At 47.8% G+C, this 26,519-nt stretch overlaps 2 protein-coding genes across 2 annotated transcripts in view; both read left to right on the forward strand.

The window, feature by feature from the left end:
- Window positions 1-25,767, forward strand: part of LOC119371957 (FYVE, RhoGEF and PH domain-containing protein 5) — a gene marked incomplete at its 3' end in the record, with an annotated part of 39,344 nt that extends 13,577 nt beyond the window's left edge. The window contains 5 exon segments of the mRNA XM_037642403.2: window positions 16,785-16,982; window positions 17,543-17,637; window positions 20,061-20,551; window positions 23,042-23,257; window positions 25,632-25,767. Coding sequence (XP_037498331.1) covers window positions 16,814-16,982; window positions 17,543-17,637; window positions 20,061-20,551; window positions 23,042-23,257; window positions 25,632-25,767 — 1,107 coding nt within the window.
- A 374-nt stretch (window positions 25,768-26,141) lies between these two features.
- The window catches only part of LOC119406421 (uncharacterized), a 6,378-nt gene continuing 6,000 nt past the window's right edge, over window positions 26,142-26,519 (forward strand). Inside the window, exon 1 of the mRNA XM_037673167.2 lies at window positions 26,142-26,177. Within this exon, the coding sequence (XP_037529095.1) occupies window positions 26,142-26,177 (36 nt within the window). The remainder of the gene's footprint in view (window positions 26,178-26,519) is intronic.

The following is a 26,519-nucleotide window of genomic DNA, read 5'->3' on the forward strand; positions in this document are numbered from 1 at the left end:
TGCTCACAGTATCCGTGTCCCCGGACTGAGAATTAAGGCGAACCGGAAGAATTATGAAACTCTTGCCAGGTTAGAAGCCAGCTCAAATCAGACATGTTGTCTCATCAGACGAATAGCAAACAGGCACGCTGGGATGAATGAAGCAAACCTTCTTAGGCTCGTGCAAACCTTCATATTAAGTAGGATAGTGTACGTGGCACTTTACCTCAATTTAAACCAGGCGGAGCGGAACAAGCTCGATACCATTATCAGAAAAATTGTGAAAGTCGAGCTCGGACTTCCCCCGAACACTTCCACCGAGAGACTTATGAAATTAGGGGATCGAACACACTCGATGACCTGATGGAGGCTACTGTTACCGCACATCATCAAGTGCTACTCGGATCTAAAACGGGGAGAGCAATATTAAAGAGCTTGGGCTACGAATCCACCTGTGAGCAAGTGTGTTCAAAAGACATACCGGGACAGATCAGGGACAAAATAAAGATACCTCAGCTACCCAGAAACATGAACCCTGCCTTTCACGAAGGCAGACGTAAAGCAAGGGCAGAGGAATTACAAGCCAGGTACACCGGTCGACAGGACGTCCTGTATACAGACGCTGCGGAATATGAGAGGAAAGCGGCACACATGGCAGTGGTGGTCAGGGATAACGGCGCCCTGATGGCGTGCTGCACAGTCAGTGGTGTCGAGACTGCAGAGGCCGAGGAAGTGGCCATAGCCTTGGCCATCAGCCAAAAGATGGTCAGGGTGGTCATCAGCGACTCCAAAAACGCCGTGAGAAATTATGAATCGGGAAGGGTGACGGAGACTGCCGTCCGTATAATAAACACGATAGGAGGACCAAGAGAGATGATTCTGCTCGTCTGGGCACCAGCTTACCAGTGACTTAGAGGGAACGAGGAGGCTCATTCGGTCGCCCGAGGTCTCACTTACCGGTCGACCCCCGGAACCTCCCAAGTTACCGCACTTACAAAAAGAAGTGAGGATATGCTCGCATATTATGAAATCGTAGCACACTACCGGCTGAACCGGCAAGTATACCCAGGTGCGGACAGATCGCTCAGTAAGGAAGACGCCGTTATGTGGCGAAAGTTGCAGGCGGGGGTTTTTCCAAACCCTGTACTTTACAGCAAGTTGCACCCTGAAGTTTTCCGGTCCGAGTGCATATTTTGTGATGAGGGAGCGAATTTGGTTCACATGGTGTGGACATGTCCGAGTCAGAACGGTGCTTCCCACACTCTAGAATCCTGGGAGGCCTTGCTCCGCAGCCCAGACCCGAACGTCCAGCGGGACATCATCAGTCAAGCCCTTGCTGCTGCCGTGTCTCAAGGGATTCCGGCTGACGGCTACGGACGACGGGCAATGCCTGATGTGATTGACTGATTTTTTAAAATAAAGTTTTCTCTCTGTTGCTCGCAAACAAAGACGCCGACACCAGATTTTCTGTGAAACGAGCTCTTTAACGCTGTCGCGTTAAAATCTGACGTTGCCGAGGAGCAGAGACATTGGTCCAAGTATTTTCCCTAATTCTAGGGGTGCTTGCGAAGTTGAGCGTATTTTAGTTTGGAGACAAGTTCTTTCTTCTCTGTATGCCTGGCAATTTAACAAGAGATCTTGCCTCAAGATCTCGTTCTCCGTTATATAATTTCGGTCCCTGCCGGCGGCAAGTTGTCTTTTCGTCCACTTGACTTTATTCACATCTATACCACAATTACTACGATAAACTTAAAATAGTACAATTAGCGTCCCCTACACCTTCCTTCGCTTCATTATCTGCTGGTTTTCATTAAGGTTGTGTCAAACATAAAAACGAGCCCTCAAAATTCTCTTCCTTCACCGATACGTAGAATGATTTACAAATAAAACAGCCAATAACAGATGAATAAACAACATACCGAGAGCAGTCTTGTGAATGTTATAGTTTAAATAAAAATACAATTCGGTGGCATGTCACACTCTACCATTTGAAGGCGAATACCCGCTGCGCACTTGGTCATGCACTGGGTTGTACAATGGGCGACCAGACTTCTTGCAAGACATAGCCAGCCCCAGTGTGAGGGACAGGTATTAAAATTACCTTGACGTCCTCAGTCGCCTGCATTGTTCCAACTCTCCAGCCGTAATTTTCGACGTCAAGAGGACGTCGCAAATTATGGCGATAGGTGGCGTCGTGATGACGTCACAAGAAGCGTTTCGCTCGCCGCTTCTCGGATAACTTCACGCGGGTTTTTGCGCCACTTTTATCCTAAGGTCACCGGGCAAAGAGCCACTTTTGGCTTTCGTCTTAAAAAGCGACTTGGGGATTTTAGAGAATTGTCTCAATCTCTGTCCGCTTCGTATTTTATTTCAAAATTACATTTCTTGATGCTCTTTGAGGAAAGGGCAGTCGCCACCATAGCAAGGTGACTCACCTTTCCTTTTATTTTTAATAAATGCGTCACGCTCAGTTATAGTTCTCGAGGAGCGTGTGGTGGGGAGCAAGTTGGTAAGACACGTTATGTAAACTCAAACTCCATTTGGGACGAGACACCAGAGTCCCAAGCGTAGTGCAAGTTTACACATTATGTTATAGTTCTCATTTCCTTACTTCTTTATTAGTGAGTGTACATTTGACAAACGTCACCTATTCTCTCGAAGCTTCAGATGCATCGAGTTTCTAGCTGTACTAACATGCTAGGCTAACAGCCAGGCTAGCAATTCTACGTTATCATTAATGTTCATCTATCCACAGAGTGTGCGTCGACTTAGCACAGTGCTTGCGACTGCATTATACGGCACTACCTGTAATTTTGCGCTTCAACCATTCTTTTTAATAGAAACAGATGGCGAGACAGTCAGGTTTTTCCTTCCCCGCAGAACAAAAGAAGAAAGTGTGAAAGCGGCCTTTCGGGGCTCGGCTTTAAACTTGTTTTAACTTTGGCTTTGGCTTCGACTAAACGACTGCTTCCTGCCTGTGTGGCTCGCAGAATCGCGAAGTAGCACTTGTCTCGAGCTCGTTTTTCACGGCTTGGAAGCACGTTAACACCGTTCCCAGGGGTTTAGTCGTGCACGCCTGCAACTCGAAACAAACAAACAAAAAAACAAAAAAAGAAACACAGGTGTCTTAAGCGACGACGTGATCAATGGTTTAAGAACGGAAGTGAGGAAAAAAAAAAGAATGTTGCGGGTGTACATCGGTTTGCACTTTGTCGGGGCGTATTCGAACAATGAGAAAAAAAAAGTGGATGTACTTGTTGAGGTGAGCACTGGCTTTTTGTAGCACATAAATCTTTCGCTGCTGCGCTTTAACGCCAAGGTTGGGCGCTCCGTCTTAATCTTTGCTTCCTTCGTTGTTTGTTTCTTTCTTTCTATTTTATTTACAGCGCCCATGCTCGTGCTTTCTTCGGTCCTTGTTTGGGATGTTAACCCTTTCTTCGAGACATGTACAAACTAGCCGACCTTTCACCGCTCGTTCAGTTAATTCTTTCTTCTTTTCACTTATCATTCATTCTTTCTATTTATTGCCTTCATTCATTCATTCATTCATTCATTCATTCATTCATTCATTCATTCATTCATTCATTCATTCATTCATTCATTCATTCATTCTCAATTGACTGTCGCCGCGGTTCAGGCGAAAATATGCGTAATGAGGAAAAGTCCTAAACACTGTAAATTGCGCATGGCCTATGTTTAGTTACCGTGTGATATGAAAAGCTGTTCATGTTTGTGAGGAGTAACCTATAAAAAAAATTTTGGGAAGCTGGACTTTATTGGTTGGTTGCTTTTCGAGAAGACGGAATGGGAGGCTCCCACATTTAACGTAAAAATTGGCGCTCGAGAAAATGCCGCAAGTCCTTCTACAAGTACAAAAGAAAATAACTTTAGTTCTATATTGCCGACCAGCGCGGTACGAAATTAAGCGTTTCGAGAGTCTGAAGACTTGGTATAAAACCAATGCGTTCGAAGAAACCGTAGGCGTGCGCACGAGGCGTGCAGAGGTGTCGTATCACCCTCCCCCCCCCCCTAACTATTTGAGGGGGGCGCCAAGTCTGCCCCATACCTTTCCTCAGTAGAACCTGTTCCATCATTGTTTAATGTATAAGGTGATGTAAATGTAGGTTTTTGATGATTATGACGGCCGAGGACCGCTGATGTTGCGTTCCACGACCTGTTTACTCGCCTTTTTTTACCGCTAGAAAGCCGGGGACCAAAGGCAGGCCGTTGTGAGAAGCACGAATCGCTTCGATTTCATTTTTTCATCCACCGCGAAGATTGTAGTCTTTCGAACTCGACCCAACGGGGGTGCGCTGCCGTGAGATGTTCGCCCCCCCCCCCCCCCACCTTCTGCTCCTCCTAATGGATAGCCCTGCGCACGCTTATGGGAGAAACGCTACATTTCTTATGCTTTCGCTATGTCGAAGTCCTAATACTAGCGGTGTGCGAGTAGCGAAATTTAATCTCGAATCGAATTCGAATCGAATAGTGCCGAATAGTGAACAAAAATGCCGAATATCGAATCGAATACAAAGGATAATATTGAAAATTTAAAGAAAGGAGAACGGTAATGCTGTGCTTCATCGTCGTGAGCGCTCCAGGCCCAAAAATCTTCGGCCGCCCGTTCACAGGAGCGTTTTAACTGCGCGCCTGAACGATGGGAGTCTCTGAACGAATGGTGCATTGCGGCAATGGCGACTGCACAGCGTGAACAAATTTTCACATGTCAAGCCAATCACCGAGGGTTTCGCGGGCCAAATTCGAGACGTTTTACGGCACTTGCGGCATACGCGACGGAACTGCGCAAGTACGTTCTTTTTTTTTTTTCGGAAGCGGAGTTGTGAAGGGCTTGATATAGCTCTCTCGTGTGTTCTTTTTGCTTACGGAAATGGCATTATCTCCTTTAAAATAAACATGTGGTCGCTTTCAACCAGGATATCGGTGAAAGTTTTAACGAAAGCAGTACTGTAAAGGCGTTAGCGTTACTTAGAAGTGCTTGTTGCTGGGCTAGTTGGTACAATGGTTGGCACATTGTACAACAGGTACAATGTGCCTGTAGTTTTTTCTGCGCCACGTAAGTTGGCTGGCCTATGTCCACGTATTTCTAAACCACCGAGGGCCTCCACTTGTGGGAAGAAACACGCATCGAATTATGTGGATTGCTCGGTGGGCGTGGTGTATGAAATCCCACTTAGTTGTGGTCGGGTTTACATCGGCCAAACTGGTCGCTGTTTGAACGTCAGAGTTAAGGAACATGAGCTGTCACTTCGAAATAATTCGGCAGCACATTTGCCTTCACATTGCCATTACTGTTCTTGTGAGGCGAGGTTTTCAAGCGTTTCCGTTCTTGCCAAAAGCTCAGATGCTCTGTCCCGGGAATTAATGGAAGCTTTTTGGATAAAGAAGAAAGGCGACTTGTGTGTAAGTGACACATCAGTGGTTTCGCGCATGTCTGAGTTTGAGTTTTGCTCGTCGTTGCTTGATTAGATATGCTTTCTATTGACCTCGTGATTTTTTGATGTGTAGTGACTAGCTGATGCAGTGCGGTGTGCGCATGTGTGGCGCGGCATATATATTTTCTGCGTTTCTTCTGAGAATAAATCAGTTGCGAGTGACGCTCTTTCCCTGTGCTTCTTCGTCCTTCTTACGGTGTTTTAGGCGTCTAGTTTTTTAACACGAAAGTGTTTTATGCCGGGGTCCACCAAGTACATCCGTCACGGATATGACGTTGATAAAATGGACGCCAACGGGCGAGAAAGGAAAAAACCAAGAAAAAGATACCCCGCTGGGAATCGAACCCACGACGTTGCGGCCACGACGGCAAGCGCCCGACGCTCTACCGACAAAGCCAACTCGGGAGATGCTAGGCACGGCGCGAACGCGCCTTATATCTTTCATACATTCTCTTTCGCGGCGGGCGGAGCGGGGCGGTGCCGCCGTCTGTGAGAGGTGAAAAGTAATGCTTTACGATCGACGCTTACTAGCGCTTACTCCGAGATCGCACGCGATATCGGAGGTCATGGTTAAAGCGTCTCGATACAGGTAGACTGGCTGCGCCGGCGTCGCCGAGGCACCCTTGACGCAGTTACGTTCTTTGCCTTTGACTTCGTGTGAACGTGCGTTGGCTCATCGGAGTAGTGCAGCTTCCACGTGCACCAACGGGATTTCTCCGCCGCCGACTGCTTCAATTGCGAGAGCACCGACTAACAAAACTTCTGCAATATGCGTTGCAGAAAGGACGCGATTTCGACGGGTGAATGTCGTGCCTTGGTGGAGCGAGAGCAGCGCCTGCGAGACAGAGGCCAGCGGGACGCACGCGTTTGCGGCTCAGGCTACGAACCTCTACCTCCCGTGTTGCTGAAGCGCAGTGTGTGTTATGTATGCATGAGCACAGGCGTCGGCTACCCATTACTAGAAAGCGCACACCGTGCCGTTTCTCTCCTTAATTGACGACGCTTTGAAGAAGTGCATACCGGGTAACAGTGTTGATTATGAGCTTGTTGATATCATCCTTACGCGGGATTCACGATTCGCTGTGTCCAAATATATGTTCACACCGTCAGCTACCACAACGCTTTAATCATGATCATGGACGTTAGTCGTCGCGAAAGAGACATGCTGTCAACATGGGTGTATCCACGTCAAACGGTGCTATAGCTGCCAAACACGAATATGCATTGTAGAAGCTCTCATATATAATTACACAATAAGCACTACTTCTGTGAAGACACGTTTCACTTTCGTGTTATACCGATTCCTATGACGGAGGGATCAGCCATGTTTTTTCCCTCATTGCGTTAGCGTTAGTTTTAGCCGCGCCACCCTAACCAAGTTGCACCGTTGGCCTTGGTCGCGTTTTGGATATTCGTCATGTCGAATTATTCGAAACTTCGAACACGAGCTATACGAAAGTCTAATCGAATTATTCTATTAGGTATTACTCGATTCGTATTCGAAACTCGAATATTTGCACACCTCTACTTAATACTTCTGACACTTCCTTATAAAGGCACCTAAGCGCACCGAAACCCAACACGCATACCGTACTTTCTCGTGCATTGCCCGCCCTTGCATATAACACGCAGCTTCAAGGGCAAACAGCGGAAAAATAAAACGTCAAAAAAAAAAAAATCCCGCGCATTTTTGTGAAGGCACCTCTTTTGCAATACAGTGGAGAAACGCCGTGAAGCTAACTTGAGCACCGAAATTCGCGTAGAACACTCACTCTGACTTCAGCACTATTGCAATTAAGCGCTATTGCTACAGCCTAATTAAGCGGTGTCGTTGACTACAACGACGCCAAAAACATCATCTGTTATGCACTCGTTTATAGTTGAATACAGTACGACAGCAATTACAGAGCTGACTCCCAGAATTGCGCTATAGCCAAAGCGCTCCATATACGACCGGTAGAATATGTCCACAACCTTCATATAGCATTCACTCCCTGATTACGTTCCCGGAAAGCGTATCAAGATCGAACGCGTCCCTTTGTTTATCCAAGAGAAGCATATTTTTTATTGCTTAAATATCCACAGTGTCAACGAAAGGGCTGCTCTCTTCGGAGCCCCTATTTCGGTTCTTCAGTCACATGCCGGAAGTCGGTCCTCGATGTTCCGGTTTCCATTTCCTCTGCCCTCTACGTCCACGTCACATAAAAATCCGGCAGAGGTACGTTCGCGGTGGCCTTAACGCTGAGTCAATACGTACCTACGGAGAACTAGCTCACTGAATGGTTCCGAGTGTATACGTGCTGTCAGTTTGGGGACTCCTCTCAGCTGGAGCCATCCCCTCTCCACTCTTAGAGGGAGAGAGGGGGAGGGGCGAGAAGGGGGGCAGGCGGACCGGTGTTCGGACTCTGAAAGACTCCTTCTCACCTTCGAAGCTCGACGCGTGTGTCGCGGACGTGCGCTCGCATCCCGGTGGCAGTGTAGAGGGGGCGAGGGGAAGGCCTTCGCGTCGCCTCGCGCCATGCTCTAAATATACGGCGCGCTTTCTCAGGCGTCTCTGGGGTCCATTTCGGGCAGCTCCTTGCCGGCTGGCTTCTGCCGCTGTTCGAGGCAACGCGCGCGCGACGGCGGCGGCGACCGACCGATGACTGTCGCGTGCTGCCGCACGGGGCGCCACGTCGCGCCGCTCGCTTCGGCAGCGCCGATGGACGAGCACGGTGTTGGGATATGTTGTGAGAGCCGGCGGCGGGCCCCCGCGGTCACCGCTGCAGGCGCTGTGTGGCTCGTGGCAAGAAAGCCCTCGTGCGCGCGCGCGCGCCGCTTCCCATTGTGAAGGACTAAACCGCCAGCCGTGGAATTAATAAGCGTCCCCCACCCGGGTGCCGGTCGACTTTAGTAGCGGTGAGTGGCTGAAGATGAACTTGCGTGCTTGAGGATCCCATTGAAGTCACCCTTGCTTTTACGTTCGGCTCTGTGGGTTTGCAGTGTTCGGGCAGGCTGACGATCACGTTGTTCAAAGAGCTTGTATCGGTCTTCGCCAGCCTTATTACGACAGCTTCGTAATAAGTATATTATAAGTAAGAGTATATGGAAATGCAACGGAATCGTAACATAAGAGCTGCGAATGAGTATGCTTGAGCCTTGTCACTTCCGCCTCGGTGTGTTGCTCGTCAATTCAGAATGCCCGGGACACTTTTCATTAGCAAGCAAACTGAGGTTTCACGCGGCGGAATTTCAATTATACAAATAATAATAATAATCATGATAGCAATAATAATAGCAATAATAAAAAAATCTTCTGAGATTTCACGTGCCAGAACATGATATAATTACGAGGCACCGCAGTGAAGAGCCCCGGAAATTTCGACCAGCTGGAGTTATTTAGCGTGCACCTAAATATCACACGGGCCTCTGGCATATCGCATTCATCGGAATGCGACTGCTGCGGCCGGTATCGAAGCCGTGTCTTTCGGCGGGTCAGCAGCCGAGCTCCGTAACCGCTTTACAACCGCAGCGGACACACACACACACATACAGGGTGTTTCAAGAAATGTGTCCAACCTTCTCAAAAAATCTGGAAAATGCGATATTTGCTGCAGGCTTTCAGAATTGCTTTTTTTTTGTAGCGGTGGGAATCTTAAAGTAGTTAAGGACATCAGTTAGGACAGTAATTGAGAAAGTTACATTAATTAACTTTTAGTTAGTGGAGTTAGGTGATTGTGTCAAATGGGAGAATTGAAGTTCTTCATGAGAGGAACCCATCCAAGCTTTGAGATTTCAAAAAAGCGTCCTCTAGTAACTGTTGTGGCGTAATGAAATTCAACCAAATGCAACGGCTTTCAATGGCGAAAGCCATCGAGTTTGGTTGAATTTGATTACTTCGTAATTATTACTAGAGGCCGCTTTTTCGAAATCTCAAAGTTGGGTTGGGTTTCTAGCATGAAGAACTTCAATTCTTCCATTTGACACAACCACCTAACTCCACTAATTAAAAAGTTAATTTATTTAACTTTATTAATTACAGTCACAAATAATTTCTTTACCCATCTTAAAATCCCTGCCACTACAGAAAAACTAATTCTGAAGGCAGCAATCAAATGTCGCATTTTCCTGATTTTTTGAGACGGTTGGACACATTTCTTGAAACGCCCTGTATATATATATATATATATATATATATATATATATATATATATATATATATATATATATATATATATATATTGGAACAAAACAGACTGACGGATTGAAGTAGGACTCGATAGATAGATAGATAGATAGATAGATAGATAGATATAAAACAACAGGTCACGCTCCACTGCGGTTCTAAACACAACGCGAAAGCCTTGACTCCGTCTTTGTTCCTGGCACGCGCAGTGCGCACGTGACCCATAACTGGAGCTCACCAGTATAGAGCGATGCGTGGGCCCGGTTTCTGGCAGGTCGCCCGCTTCGAACCCCACCACCCTGTCGGCGGGTGGTCTACGTTTAGTAATGGTCGACTGGTTTTAGGATCCTTCTTGACGTAACCGGCCGCATAGCTCCGCCGCATCTCAAACAAACCACCACGGGGCTTTGTGCTTTTCCTAGAATTCTCTTCTAAGGATGAAAACATTGGCGTGCGCACAGGGGGAGGGGGGGGGTGGCGCTCGCCTCCCCCCCCTATCTAATCTAAGGGGGGCAACAAGTCCGCCCCGTACCTTTACTCAGCTGTACCTGTCCCCTCATTGTTTAAAGAGCAGGGTTATGACCACGCAAGTTTTTGACGACAATGGCGGCCGAGGACCCCTGATGTTGCATTCCAAAACTGTTTACTTCCCACGTTTAGCAGCAGTACTCTGGCGTTATCATGGGCCATCTTTGCCTCCGCATCGGCTTGCTCATTGCCCTGCAGACCGCAGTGCCCTGGAACCCACTGACACATGATACGATGGCCAGTTTTCAGGGCGACATCGTGTAATTCGGCCACTTTTCCCGACCAGATACTAACACCGTAGTGTACACACTCCTGAGTGAGACTACAGCAGCATATTGGTCTTTACCAAGCCATCGTCACCGCCGGCTTCACGAACTTGACCCAGATATGAGTGTTAGAATCCCACCAACCATGAAAAGGTGTATTACAAGCTTGTTTCACCGACTACGACTAGGTGTGGCATTCACTCGCCGTTACCTACACCTTATCGGCCGTGCCGACAGTCCCAATTGCGAGATGTGTGGCACTCCTGAGACTATCGAACACCTCCTGTGCGTCTGCCCACGATACCTCACGCAAAGAAATTCAATGGCGGCCGTCTTGTTGTCATCGAAGCAACAAGTTACAGAAAAAGTTCTGTTGGGACCACCGCCATGTCATCAGCGCGATATTCTGAAAGCGCTGAACATGTTTTTGCGCGATACAGAGCTCGACGAGAGACTGTAAATAGTTTTTGGACATTCAAGGACTTACTTCGTCGCCACTTTTTTTCCATCATCATCATCCGCATCTTCTCTCCACTCTCTATACTACCACTCTCCCCTTTCCTACTGCTAAGTAGCAGGCCAGAACATTGATTCAGGCCGACCTCTCAGCTTTTCTGCCATAATAAACCTTTTCTCTCTCTTTAGCAGCAGAAAGCCGGTGAACAAAAACAGGCCGTTCTGAGAAGCCCGTCATCGCTCCCAATTTCATTCTTACATGCGTTGCGAAGAAGCTTGTAGTTTTCTTTCAAGCTCGACCTTAGAAAAGGGGAGGTGGAGCGCTTGCCTCCTCCCCCCCCCCCCCCCCCCGAATAATCCTGCGCGTGCCTATAGATGAGAAGGATAACGAATGACGCACCCACAATGTGAACAGCACAAAGCTATCTTACCGAAGTTAGACTGCTGGATTTTGACACGTTAAAAATATTGTGCGCGGCTCAGCAGCGTGTCCGTAGTGAATAATTTTTGGGGTTTTAAGTTCTGGAACAACGATTTCATTACGAAGCAAGTCCGCAGTGGAGGCTCCGGACCGATTTTGACAACCTGGGGTTCCTGAGCGAGCACCTAAACGTAATCAACCGGGTGTTCTTGCATTTTGTCCCCATCGAAATGTGGCCGCCGCGGCCAGGAGTCGAACCCGCGCCTTCGAGCTTAGCAGCGCGACACCTCACTTCGAAAGAGTGAGAGGTGCAAGGAGGGCAAAGAAAAAGAAAAACTGAAGCGATAAACAAACTGAGCTGACTGGCAGGCATCCGTCTCGGAAGAAAGCAAAGTAAGGCGTGCAAATACAGAGCCAAGACAGGAAAACCAAATAAGACAAAGACCGACTGTCACGTGAAAAGTAACAGCTATGGCGGAAAGGAGGGCGTACAGAAAAATATCTGACGTGTACAGCTATAGAGCAGTTGTGCGTCTGCCTTAGAGATAGTAGCATGTAGGCGAAAAAAAGAAAAGGTCTGCATCAGGCGCGCTCTAAACGTACTCTGAGCGCACAGAAGGAAATACTTGTACCTTGAATGCCTGTCCCAATACAAGTGGAGTTTGGCTAGTATAACTATTTGAAGCTACAGGCTTACTAATAGACTTAATTATATAAATAGAATCTAATCCAGTCAACGCGTGGACCTAGCTAGGTGTCACCTAAAACACGTCAAGTGCAAAAGATCGCGCACGAAATTTAACACAGACAAGTACCACGACATCGACTAGACGCACCAGAAAGAACAGGGAAATTTATGACGCTTCAAGCAACAGGGCGCATTAATTTACTGTAGGAAGTCACGTATGTAACTCTGTATGTAATAATACCACAGCATGGGAAGCCAATGGTCGTTTCACACAAGGAAAAAACAATACAAGAGGGGAATGGTAACAGTAGTGTTTTATTTCGCTTCATTCCAAATAGAAAAAAAAACTAAAGCAAGTACGTATGGTGGAAATGTGCAATCAGTGAATTTACAATGGCAAGTGAGTGCACAACGCGAAACAAGTGTACAAGAAGGCAGTCTGCCCGGTCTTGAAGAGAAGTACGCTGTTTTGCCGCTAGCAAGTACCATGAATGAGCCTGCCCACCTGCCATCAACTTGACTTAATGAACACACTGATATAGGAATAACCGTACTGAGGTCACAGTACTGAGGTCACAAGTAGCGGCATGCTACGCTTTTGAATGGTACATTGATGCTGTTTGGAATGCTTGCCAGTGATGAAATGATTGGAAGAATAAGGATGAGCAAATGATATCGATGCCATAATGAAATATATCTGAATTAACCTGTGTCTAGATAATCGACAACTCGGCACCCTGCAAGTAATCAAGATGTCCAGCTCAAATCCTGCAAGAATTGCTGAAAACTATAAAGCGACTCACTGAGCTATGAAAAGCAACCCTGAAGGAATCCACCGATTACACCGGACTTGCCATGATTGGAATTGCATCGCAACAATCGAGTCGACTACCGAATGGAATGAACGCAGCAAGCATGCAAGCGCATCGCACACGCAGCATCGCACGAGTACAAACACAGACATGCGCACATGCATACAAACACATACACAGGCGCGCAGCTTCGCAATGTTCAAACCAGCAGCAGCGTACCATTCGAAAAGCACAGATTGTAAATGCAACCTTTTACAAGCAAGACTGCCAGATAAACCCGATGCTAGAGGCAGCCTCTAGCGCCGTAGCAGCGTAACACAGATCAGGTGTAAGGGCGTGTGGCTAGCCAGGAACTATTGGTCCAGATATCATACAGATGGTAGAATGAACTACTTCGTGGTCGTACGATGAGCAACTTGCGTCACAACGACGTCGCGCTGTTTTTTGGAAGTGCTTGTGTGGTAGCGTCGTGGCTGAAGACTTTTGGCGTAATGGCGGCGTGAAGAATGGCAAGAGCGAGGCGTGGAGCGCCGCTGTCAGCACTAGATGTGATGGACTGCAGCTCCACCGGGATGGGTCATGACGTGCAACTTGCTGGGAAGGCCTGGGAACGACAAGCAAACATCTTGTCAAGCACCTGTCAGCAGGTCAAGGTCGCACTATAGGTATGAAGATCTCGCTTAGAGCAGATGATAAAACAGTGCGACGAGAACAGCGACACGAAAGGAAATAATACCACAGGACAAGTCGTGTAGTATCATATTGACGAGGGCTAGGTGGGTCATAATTGGAGCAGCAGTATGCTTACACGAGCTGTTGATGGAGTGCAGAGTGGGGATTGCGGTCCTCAGGACAACAGCAGCCGTGAGGTAGAGACGTAGACGTGGTAGACCACGATGCCACAGGAGCTGGACTTATCCGCCAAGAACAAGTCCTGGCGGGGGGAAAAATCCACCGTGTGCGCCTGATGGCGAAAGCTGCAGTACTGAAATGACAAGAGGTATTTTTTAAATTACCCACCAGCAAACATTTTCTGTACGGGTGGAAAGAACTCGCTACTTACGCGCAATTTACGTAGTGCAGAACTGGGATAGCAGGTTTCTTGACGTAACAGGCCACCAACAGCAGAAGTGCAGACGCGGTCAGGCGCTGAATGGCACACTATGGAGTGGGGAAGGGGCACCAGTATTCCAACTGAAACGCCAAGCGAGCATTTCATTGATCACCCGCCAACAAAAATTTACGGCACGGCTTGGAAGAACTCTGTACGTACGCACAGTTGTCGCGATGCAGATATGGGATGGCAGCTTTCTTGAGCTATCACGATGCCAGCAGCCGCGACGATCGTGCAGACAGGCAGCCGTGAGAGCAAAGGCGGTGGACGTCTTTTGTCCGAGACGTAACCGGGTACATCGATGTCGCTAGCGTCAGTCGATGGTCCACCGGTCGTATCTGAAAATACAAAGAGACCTCTTGCTAAAAGACGAAAGGGGACAGAAAGCGCGTACTCACCGTGACAAGCGCTTTCGTAGCCATGGACTCTTAGGAGATTGTCTACGCGTCCAGCGGTGAAAAACACGGCGCGACACACGAAAAGAGCAAGGAACGAAGGTCCAAGCCAACTAGTAACCGAATAAGCAAGAAACAAAAAAGCGGACACCCACTTTGGCCACAGCGCGCCGCGCTGCGGTCCGATGGCAACGTCCATTCTTCAGTGACGACCTGCAAATGTCCCTAACATTCCGGATGCCATTTACTTCCCGACGTTCCCGCACGGGAGCGCTCTAGCGTGAAATTGTGGTCGGGAAGCAGCGGCATTCGGAACGGGCCGATGACCGTGTCGTCAGCGGAAGGAGGACCACTGCCAGCTGTAGCCTGCCTAGTGTTCGCTAACCCTCAACCTTTAAATCCCACCCCGTCCTCTCCGCTTCCGTCACGGGCACGACCCGTTGTGGCTACGGCCGTCTAAAGCACTTCGTGCCAAATTGAATGATGCTAATAATTTTGACAATTTCGCCAATCGGTTTTAGCTGAAGTTAATGACCGTGCCACGGTATGTGTACAGGGCCCACCTCAAAGTGTTTGTTGCCGAAGCTTGTACCGACGACGCAGTTGCCGAAGCTGTAGTAGCGAGGACAGCTAGATGCCTCGTTAAACCATAGGGTAGTGCCACGATGTTCGTCGGATTGTCCAGGCTTGACCTGCGGTTGGGAAGAGACATAAATACGTTAAAAGGCACCCAGGCGCGACTTGAAATGCTATTATGCACCAACCGGGTAAAACTATGGTGACCGTATATACATGGCGTCAAAGGTACTTACGGGAGATTTATGCCATGCAACGCATACGCGTATCTTCGTTCGGACACGACCAGCATAGCGTCCGATTGCAATGTGACGGGCAGTCTACAAGTGGCCGCTTCTTGACTGCCTTTTATACACTATACCCGGCTGTTCGCGCATGCGTACCGGCTCCAAGCCGTATTTACTTCGTGCGCCTTTATCGGTGTTCGCCACCTTGATCGCCGAAATTGACAAGGCTTCCCCATGCATACACTTCCACTAATACATGGTATACTATATGCCAAGTCTGATATGCACAAAAAGACGCGTTTCTTTGTACTTGTTTATAAAAAAAAAAGCTAGGTCTTCATCGAAACTTGGTGTGCACTTAAGGTCGCTGAAATGCGACATAAGTTCAGATGGTGACTCTCCAATTAATGAAATTCTACGCTCAGCTGATTTATGATTAATTAAGCGGCCTGCCGGCCTTGCTAGTAGAAGCGACCGCAGCCGTTATAATCTACATCAGTACGTGATGGTATAACATTATTAGTGCGTTTTACCAAACAGGTGTCCGTCCACCTTTTGTTCTTTCACCTGATGTTTGTTCCTTTGCGCGGTGGTGCGTGACATTCGTAGCTCACTGGAAGGCGAAAAAAAAATTCACTGATGGTTACTGCACACCCTAATGAGAAATTAAAATAGTCGGCGAGAACCCCCGGCACTAAAACAGTGAGTTTTAGCTCTGCGTACGTGCGTGCGCAAGGCAGCTGCTGGAAAAGGATGTCTGCCCGCATACGCAAAGGTGTTTGGAAGCCCAACTGAAACTGTTTAGTGTCTTTCCGAACATGTCTCTTCCACCAACATCGAGGAAACGATCTTCGAGAGTGCGCCTAGGTTTGTGTGCGATTTCTAAGTGCTCCTGATACTAATACAAGCCACCGCGTTGCCCTTTTGCCCGCGTCATCAATGCCAGGGGCTGATCGTATATAAAATTAAGGTTGTTAACCAGCCGTTCCACAATTCCGGAACACGTTACGAACATTTCTGACCGAAATCAACTCCCATATTCACTCGTATACTACCAGTATTACTTAGCACTGGTTAGTGTTGGCTAAGTCTATTCTAGGCTTACTGTTGACACATGTCTGCTAGTGCTGCCGGACTTTGGCTGGATGAGCACTAGCGCTGTCTAGGTTATCTCAAATGTTGGCTAGTATTGGATAATACACACTGGCTAAAAAAGCCACACGGTCCCATTATGCAATTGCCTAAGGCGACTCCAAGGCGAAAGCCATCTTCTTTTTTTTTTTCTCAGTCGATTATATTGAAGCTTTGTGCACCTCGCGTGGTTTTGCACTGCCTCCGGGATCGGCCCACCTTTGGCCAAGCGATGGTCATGTGACGTCACGTTATGCAACGTCAAAGTGAGGTCGTGATGACGTCAAAAATTTTGGTAACTTATGACATAATCATGACGCCATAGGGTTACGTCATCACGTGTTGATGATCTTCAGCATCACTCGTGTTGACGCCGACGGTCACTTTTCGCGTTTGACGAGGCATCTAAGGCTTTCGCCTTAATAATGGCTAATGGTCGGCTATAAATGGCTGAATGATCTCGAATTTTGGGTAATGTTTGGCTATGAGCTGTCGCAACAGCGGCACTGTCTTCGTTCAATCTCAAACCAGTTCTTTGGGTTGTCTACAACACTTTCTCTCTCTCTGCTGCAGGACGATCGTGTGTTTCGCCGTTCACCACCATGCGGGGAGGGGAGGGAGGCTGCGGTTCTCCGGACGGGGCTGCCTCGCGCCGGTTGTCCCGCTGGACGCTGCTGCTTCGTCAGCGGTCGTCGCAGTCCGGCAGCTTCGAGTCTGAGACGCCGCCCCGTCGTTGCTCCATAGTGTCTGGCGCCGGTGGGCACGCATCGGGTGAGAAGGAAAACTGGTTTCCTGCACTTTGTTGAACCCAAGTACGAGATAGATAGATAGATAGATAGATAGATAGATAGATAGATAGATAGATAGATAGATAGATAGATAGATAGATAGATAGATAGATAGATAGATAGATAGATAGATAGATAGATAGATAGATAGATAGATAGATGGCTGCATGCATTCCAAAAATTTGAGGTGTATCGAATATGTGTGACAGTGACAGTTGAGTGGAAGTGCACCGCGATCCTCATGCTGATGCAACACTGACACACATGCGCAGCTCGCGCGTTGACGGACAGAAACTTCCCAGAGGCATACAGTGAGTTCAAATGCCGAAGCAACGAAACCAAACACGCTCAAATGGCTGCAATAATGCGCGAATAAGACTTGTGTGCCGTGGGAATTCTGCGCAGAACTCGTACAGGGATATCCCGGATCTTATTTTCTACGTATTTAGGCTCTCTGCCTGCAGTAACACTTTATCTTCATATCAGCTGCAGCATTAACCTTATCAATATAATCAATGACTGAACATCGCTGGGTCATTGTAGGCGTCTGTGGAAGCGAGGCAGTCCAGCTGGTTGCGTACACAAGAAGAAGCAGCCTGGTCTTGCTCTCCGCCATGGCGGACTGCGCTGGAGTACAGGTGAGATGTCCTGTTTATACGATCGTAGTGTGATGCTCTGTTCCACATGGCCAGCGATAGCATTGACAAGCAACCTGGTTTGATGAGAAGGACGTTCAAGTACAGCTTTGTAATCGCTATTAGCAGTAGCGTAGCCAGAAATTTTTTTTCGGAGGAGGCGGGTGGGGGGGGGGGATGTTCGAACTTGCCAACCCCCCTTGGCTATGCCCCTGACGATCAGATATATCAATGGCCAGGTCATTTTAAATACAACCAGCGCTATTTGACTGAAACAAAGGCAATATATGCACATTTATTTGAACATGTACACACGTTTCAGGAACTTTTAAAGCCTAAGTTTAACATTATTCCGAGTAAATGTTACTGGAATGAACAGTGGACAATTTCTTCGCCATTTGGGACGGGTAGATAACACAGAACGTTCAGCTAAATTTCACTATGCGTTGTCCCTTCGAATATTTGTTGAAACTGTAGTAATGCTCAATCCAACCTGGTTAAAAGCAATCAACATTTCTAGCCATCACAGATGTAACCATTATTTGGGGTGAACAGCGCTGATTACCTTTATTTACGCACGCACGCACATACGCACGCACGTGCACACGCACACACACACGCACACGCACACACACACACACACACACACACACACACACACACACACACACACACACACGCGCAGACAAACACACGGACACACGCACACACACCGTTAAACGGATAGAGTTACTCAAAATTTACGAATGCGTTAACGTTTATACAGAAATACATGTAATTATTTCCTTCGACAGGCTGGCAACTGACACCGAAAGGGTCACCATGCCTGCACATACTCTTTGACAAAAGCAATAAGAGCAAACAAAGATGAACACAAGACGAAGTAGCCCAACAGTCGAGGCTTCTGAATGCAAAAAGTCCCGTTTTAAAAGCGAGAGCTTAACTGGCCTAGTCGAGCAATTTTCGATGTGTATCTCCGCGTGGCCTTGAAGCGAAGAACGGATACCCCGGGAGAAGCTGCGCGAAATTTAGTTTTGGCGTTGGAGTTGTGCACGAGCCTGCAGCGAACGCGTTCGTCAGCTCGTTTGTCCACCCAGCGCCTCCTATATATTTTGAAAAAAAAAATTGGCCGCGTATCTGCGTGCTTCGCTGCAAATGTCGTGTAAAGACGATAGAAGAGGCGCTGTGTGAGATATGGACGCCATCTGGCAATACGTCGGGAAACATGAGTGCTGTGTTGCGTGCTGGTAGTCCCGGCGCAGCAGCAGGCGAAGACCTTAGCAGAGAAACGTCCGCACTCAACGAGTACTCTCCACACACTCTTTTATTTACACGTCGCCTGGGTAAAACAGGAACGCCAGAGCGGCGCCCACAACCGGCAGCCTGAAGGCCGCCCACAACGCTGCTTTTTCATTTTTTAAATATTTTTTTCACCTTCTTGGCCTTCTCAAAACTAAAGTTTTTCAACACCAACCCATGGCATTCGTACAGTGCAATACAGAACCGAAACCGAAACACAACAATGAGCTCGTGCGAAGGGCACGGAGGAAGGCAAATTTCAGCGCAGTCGCATTTTCAGCTTTGTTGAAACAGCGCTCACTAGACGACGACGAAGTAAAAGAAGGCACAGGACAGGCAGCGCCTGTCCTGTGCCTTCTTTTACTTCGTCGTCGTCTAGTGAGCGCTGTTTCAACAAAGATGAACGCATACCAACTCGCTCAAGCTTCCATTCTTATGCATTTTCAGCGCAGCTTAAGAAACTAGGGTCCTTAAAATTACGTATGTATGCATTTTCTATTAAAGGAACACGCCACCTAATACTTACCTAGTGATGTTGCACCTCAGATATGCATGATATTTACTTTTTGATCGACAACGTTCACAAGTATGAACAGCCGTACCAGTTCAAGACGGCTGGCCCTTGGGCAAGTGGTTCAACTTTGGCCGAGTGGCTGAATCGAGGGACGTGCCGACAAACAGAAAGACAGACAGACAGAAAGACAGACCAAAATTTGTGCGTTTAAGTTCCCCAAGAAAGACTATCGTCTTTAAAATAGAGGAGGCACTGGTCCACCTCTCCGAATGCCTTTCCTCAGCGTCCTAGGTGAACACGCAATGAGCGCGCGCATCTGCTAGCAGGGGAGCACGCGAGCGTCTGTTGGTGGTTTATGGGCCTGGCGTTTCTGGCATCCGCAGCGGAGACGGTTTTGAAAACTGACGAAACGACGTTAGTGAGTGCACGCAGTACGGAATGTTCGACTAGTCATATCGTACGATTGGCAAACTGTGCTTCGGCTACGAGGGTACACAAGCATAACCAAGTCAGCGCCTCCTCTGACCAAGTAAACATGCTTTCGCTTGCATAACCGGGCCTAGCCGAGCTAAGCCGCAGTTATTTCTTTCCGCGTCCTCGTCTTCCCGAACAGGGCATGGCCAGCGGTGCCGTCGACGTCCCGGACGGCGCCGACGCGACGGAAGCCGTCGCGGCAGACGTCGCCGCGACGGGCGACCGCGGCGCGCCCCCTTTCGAGAGCTTCCTGGAGGAAGCGCGGCTGCGCTGTGCGAGCGCCACCGAGGAACAGCTGGCCGACTTTGTCAAGAAGAACAGGGACAGCTTCGCGCGGCTGTTGCGCATCGAGTCCTGCCGGGTACGCGGTGCGACTACCTGCATGGGCAGTGGGGGCGCCGCCCCCGCCTCGTCGACGTCGTCGGGAGGGGGCCCCAGCAGCGACCGCGACTCGGGCGTCTTCACGGAGCCCGAAGGAGCGACCGCTAACGGCGTCGCCGGTGGCCCCACGGCGTCGTCCAGTGAGGGTGACCTCAGGGAGGCCCTCGTAAGGACTCCCGAACCGGACGCCCTCTCCATGGGCTCTGCGGACTTGAGGGCGCTTCTCAGGGCTTGCCCGTTCTGGGACAGGTGAGCAGTTTATTGAGTGAGTGTATTTCCTGGATTGGTCATTTTCGTATTACAAGGGCTTATACTGTATTCCATTGCGACAGGCATTATCATCGACTGACAATAAATGCCTGAAATTTACATAACGTTACGCCATGTATCTGTAAATGAAATTTAAAGTGCTAGTGTAAGTGCTAGAATAAATTATAGCGTATTTTACAGCAATTTATTGCAATTGCAACGTAAATAATTGTCTAATTATTTGCATCCAGTCATGCTATATTTCTTAATAAACCGAATTCAACGACCCGCTCAAGTTACATGCGATAGTTATCTGCTGTCAGCGAGCATTTCTGAAAAGCCAAAAAAATTTTCGGAAATTCCTGCCGAGTCGCCCGATGTCCGACGTTTCGTTAAAAAGGCCCTTCGACCCAAATTACGTATTTTCTCTTTATCGACCGTTTGCTTGCTATGGGTCTTGGTGACTGCTGTGGAACCAGTAAAATCGGGGAGTGCGACGCGTTCGTTATTGTAATCTTTTCCCGAAGTGGGTTTGCGCGGCGACTGCAGCGTCGTACATCAATGATTTCTGCGGCCGGAAGTGAGGTATCGCTCAGCTTATGCTGGGTATTTCGCTTGGCCGAAAATGAAGAATATATTGCGCACGCTTTCGACGTACACATTGCGAGGAATTTACAAATTGTAATAAGTTTAATACTTGTTGGAGCTGTGAAAAAGACACCAATTTGTCCATCAATTTCAATTTCTGTGGTTCTCTAGACCACTGCAGCGCTGTCGAATGGTCTCCGTTAGATTTACTCTATATGCTACCTTTAAATGAGTCATATACAGTAACTGTAGTCTGCGCAAGGCGCAGCCTTCATCAACGCATCGTCCTTTGTATTTCTGCATCAGGGCAAAATCATTTATTCCTCTATGGCAAAACACCGAATTTCCCTGCACTGTCAACTGCTGGTGTTATAGTTTTCACCTACCAGCGTTATTTTGTTCAGTCAACTTCAGCAACACCACCTAGATTAGTTGTGTTGACTTGAGTTTGGGCGCGTTTCTCATTCCTCCGCGTTCCATTACGCATTCCTGTATGGCCCTCATCGCGGTCGTCTTCTTGTGGCATTGGTCTCTCGGTGGCGTCCCTGGAACTTCTAGCGGCATGTCTTCGTACGTAACAACGCATAGCGCGTCGCTTCCTCGTGGGAGCTGGCGTTCAATGTCCGTCCAGTCGGAGGAGCTCTCCGTTTCTGACGTGTTTTGACCTCTCATTTGTGCACATAGAGTCGTCGGCTAAATTGTGCGACACCGAATCCGTCACAAATTGCGGCGCCCGCTTGCGGCAGGAAGGTCACCATGTGCTGCAGCGTTCTGGTACAGCAAAATGTGAGCCGCGTTTTGAGTTGGAAGCAGACAAAACCACACTGACACGTCACTGGGTGAGTGAAATTCGAAAGGGTATGTCAATTTGGGTCGTCTGCTTTTATTTTGAATCTGTAAGTTCAATCACTTCTGTTTGCGAGCGTCTATCCCCAAAAACATTTTTGCATTCATCTGAGCACAATACAGGAGCGCGTTGGAACGTAAAACTACATGGTTGAAATTTGGGGCCAGGGCCCCTATAAACACGGTACTGCCTCCACCAAAGCGATCGTGGGCAGCAAAATGTTTCAACCATAAGTTCTATCGCGAAACTTTAGGCAACAAAAATGCTTAATTGACCATACAGCCGTCTGCTCAGTGTTCGGTAGTACCTTCATTGCCAATAGTGCACAGAATTGGCAAAAGTAAGTCGCGCCTCTAAATTAGGACGCCGTGCCACAAAGCGGTTTGTTAGGCTCGATATTTACTGAAAGAATGAGTAAGGGGAAGGGACACTGGCATATGCGGAATTATGAGCGTCTGCGTTAGTGTGCACGTAATATACGTATACATACGATGGGTGTCAAGCAACTTTGAGGAAAGCGGGTCTAGCCCTTCACCCCCCTGGCTAGGCACCAGCTGGTATATCGGGCTATGTGTGCACCATTATGGGAACCTCTTATGCGGAGATTTTCAGCTTAATATAAGAAGCTTGTTCGTGTGATGCTTGCACCGTTTTTAAGATGAATCCTAACCATCTCGCCCAATTGTCTGCTCTACTAAGCTTTATAGCGAGTTAATTCTTTTTTGCCTTCCCTCCACTAAAGTTCGTAATGGCATGGATTTCCATATTCATCTCCTCCTCCTCGTTATTATTATTATTATTATTATTATTATTATTATTATTATTATTATTATTATTATTGTTGTTGTTGTTGTTGTTGTTGTGTTGTTGTTGTTGTTGTTGTTGTTGTTGTTGCGGTTGTTGTTCTTGTATCCAGGTCCCCGTCTTCCACAACCATTGCGACTTCAACTTCTACAAATTATCATTATTTGTTGTCTGTGATGCTGCTGATGCGTGCAGTGTGCTTTGCATAGTTCACCACTGAAGCAGATGCTGCCATCGTCCCATCTTTCCAGGGCCAGTGGCGCTTTCCTGAGCGACGCCGTGTCCGAGCCCCAGTTGAGGCCGAAACCCCCGCGCCCGTTCTCCGAGTTCCCGACGACGCTGCAGGCCAGCGCATGCGGCAGCGCCACGAACGCGTTCGGCGGCATTCCGAGCCGGATGAGCTCCTCGTTCCATTTCACCACAACGAGGACGCACTTCGAGTACTGCGGGGAGACCAACACATTCAGGTGAGGCAGGATCGAGGTGGTCCCTCAAATACAGACAGAAGCTCAAGGGCAGGTGGGGGCTCGACGGGATTGGAAATCACTGTAGATAGTAAAGCGCAACTAATCGACGTGACACAAGAAAGGAACGCACAGGTCGAACTTTCAACAGTGAATATTTTCCCCCTTTTCGCGGAATTAATACAGAAAGATAAATGGGGGTAGAGCGAGCGACCTTCAACATTCAGACCCACGACTATCCTTTGGCTACAGGCCCGACAAGTGTTTGTTATCAGTATGTGCAATAGTAAATGAAAATTTCGATTTTTTTTTGACAAAAGTTAAGAAGACAACAGCAAACAAAATTGCACAAAGCAGTCTTTCACCAATGCCAAGCCGCCTAGTCACGTAATCATTTTACTGAGGTGAAGCGAAAGGATGAACAATAATGCACAATTTCTAAGTATCACGCGGGGAAATTGATTTCTTTTTTACTGAGATCAACTGAGGCCATGCTTACACAGGCGCCCCCCAGGCGCAATTTCAACGGCTGGTGTCCCGTCGATTAGTTGCGCTATACAATCTAGAGTGATGCTATACTACCACGCCCAGTCTTCAACCTTAGCAGGGATAGCAAATCCTTGAACAAGGGAAGTCCACACGCCATGGGATTTGTCTTAGTCTGTGCAAGGTAGCTCGAAAAACTATGAAACTTGTTCTCGTAAGTACCAAAGATAAGTTCCATAATTTGCCAAGGTACCTTGCCCAGAGTAAAGGCCGTAGCACATAGCAACGTTCTAGAAACGCTGGTATATAGAGCGACATTTCGTGACGAACTTCGGGCGTCAAGTAAGGGCGCGTCGGCACGAGGCAGCATCTTCGATGTGTCGCAATAGACGCGCAGAACGCCACCGGGCGTCGCGTGTTCTCCGTCGCACGAACTTCGTCGCTCGGACGCCGGCAAAACGGCCCATGTATGCCAGCCTTGAAGGGGTACTGACACTTTTTTTCAAAGGCGAGTTTACTCTGCCATACAAATCTCCTGTATGTAGAGACGGCTCTGAGTAAGTGTGAAGCTCAGCAAATGCTGATAAAATATTTTAATTTGATAATAAAGTCAATTTTTCCACGGCGCACCTACTGACATCGACACTAGCTTGACGTCAGGCTACAGTACAAATTCTTATGACTTCACGCAGCAGTCTGGCTAGTTGTGATGACGTTGGGAACCAAAACTTCCAAGATGGCAGCTTGTGCATCATCAAAACTTCCAAAATGGCCGCTTGTGCGTCACCAATGGATCCACGGTGCGGAGCGGCCGAGGAAACGTCACTATATATTGTGCGAGCACGTGACGAGGAGCTCGTACCGTGTTGTGACGTCAGGGTACAGTAGGAACCGAAACTAGCTTTTAAAAACATACTCTAATTACTTTTTTAGGGTGCACTCGCGCTTAGCACTATCTTTTCTAGGCTCTTGAGGGCTTGACCTTTCATTTGACGCAAAAAAACGAGAACTGAAAATATTCGTGTCAGTACTCCTTTAAGGTAAGTCCCATAGTGTGTCGACTTACCTTGTTCGAGGACTTTTCTTCCGATCAAGCTTCCATCATCCCCTCGACCAAACTAAGTCCCTTTACGATACGCTGGCTTCATTGACATTCCTAGTTCTTCGAATTACCACTATGACGCCTCTGAGGAAGACGATCTGACCTTTGGTATCTCGTGTCTATTTATAAGGACTACCATGTCAATGCAGCAGCTGTAATTTCACTTGCGATATCAACTTGTCCTACGGATAACCCAATATATGAGGTCTAGTTATTCGGTAGAAAGCCTGGCACATAAAAGGAACAACTGCACTGCGAAACTCGGAAGTGGCCTTGTCTGCTGAGTTTGCAAAGAAATGTAAGTAATTGTCACATCTAGTTGGCTACGAGAAGTGCTACTCTGTAGGAGCCACGTATGAGATCACATTACCAATAACCTTGCCGCCTAAGAGCGTCCATCCCTCACCTGCCTTCGCTCTGGAACTGTAATATATAAATGGTTTTGTGTATTACTCGCTACATTACATGCTCAGGTTCTTTTTTTCTCTTAATATAATCCCAAATATCAAGTACCCCAATTTGTTATGTAGTCCACTGAACTGTCGTCTAGTCTTCTGGCGCTGCGCTCAACATTCCTCGCTCCATCGCTTGAAGTGTGCTTCCTAACTTGGTCACAAGCGTCACTGTTAACCTCCAACTTAGTGTAACTTGTGGCATCTAACTACGGCAACCTACTGAAATTTTCATTTTGAACTGCCGTGAACTTACCGCTGGTAAAACGAATCTGACTTGGGAGTACGAAACGCGAAGCAATAATGTAAACAAAACGTACTTCCTCTCTCTGTCCAGGTTCCGTAACCAAGAGGTGAGCGCGAGCCTTGAGAGCAGCTACGAGAGCTTGTCCGAGAGCGAGGACGAGGAGGAGTCCCCTGATGGCGACGAGCACCACCGCCTAGCGGCGACAACCGCAGCTCGTAGCCCCACTGTGCAGTCAGAGGTAAGCACCTAGTTAAGCGCCACGCGTGTGTTTTGTATATGTTCATCTTCACGAATTTGCGCGAGCACAGGGAGACAAATAAGAGATACACAAAGACGAGCGCAACGCTCGTCTGTGTATCTTTGGGAAAGATGAATGTGTTCGAACTAGGCTGACTTGCAGTATTGTATATACTGTCACAACCACGTGACAATATATACGAGACGCTGTACGTGGCTTGGACCCGCTGTCGTTTCATTTACTATAAACAGTGCGTCGGCGTTATGCACAAAGCTTTCTTTTTCGGGGCCACAGTTCTTAAATATTATCGAAAAAAGAAGCTCAATCAAAATTGCCCACGTTAGGAATTGCCATGTCATGAAATGACTGTGGTGCTATGGGAACATCCTCAAATTCTGGTATAGTTTCCGATTCGGTAATGATGGAATTTTGAACTAATGACAGCGGCCGTAGCAGCCCTTGGATCCAATCGGAACCCACTAGGTGACGAATTGTACAGTGTGGCGAGGTTTGATATAGATGGCCCTTCAATGTCTTTGCACGTGAAGATGTGGTTTCGGAATAACGTGAACGCGACTTTCTTGGTTCCTTTTTAAGACTAGGCTGTCATTTGTTCGTCCTCGTGGAAGCTAAATTTACCGATCCTCTGTAGTATACTCTAGATCTCCATATGGTTCATCGCGTAAAATTTGAAATTCCGAAGTGTTTAAGGCAGCTCTAGTCTCCAATAGATAGTTTGA

The sequence above is a fragment of the Rhipicephalus sanguineus genome, chromosome 10 (assembly GCF_013339695.2).
Source record: "Rhipicephalus sanguineus isolate Rsan-2018 chromosome 10, BIME_Rsan_1.4, whole genome shotgun sequence".
NCBI classification, from domain to species: domain Eukaryota; kingdom Metazoa; phylum Arthropoda; class Arachnida; order Ixodida; family Ixodidae; genus Rhipicephalus; species Rhipicephalus sanguineus.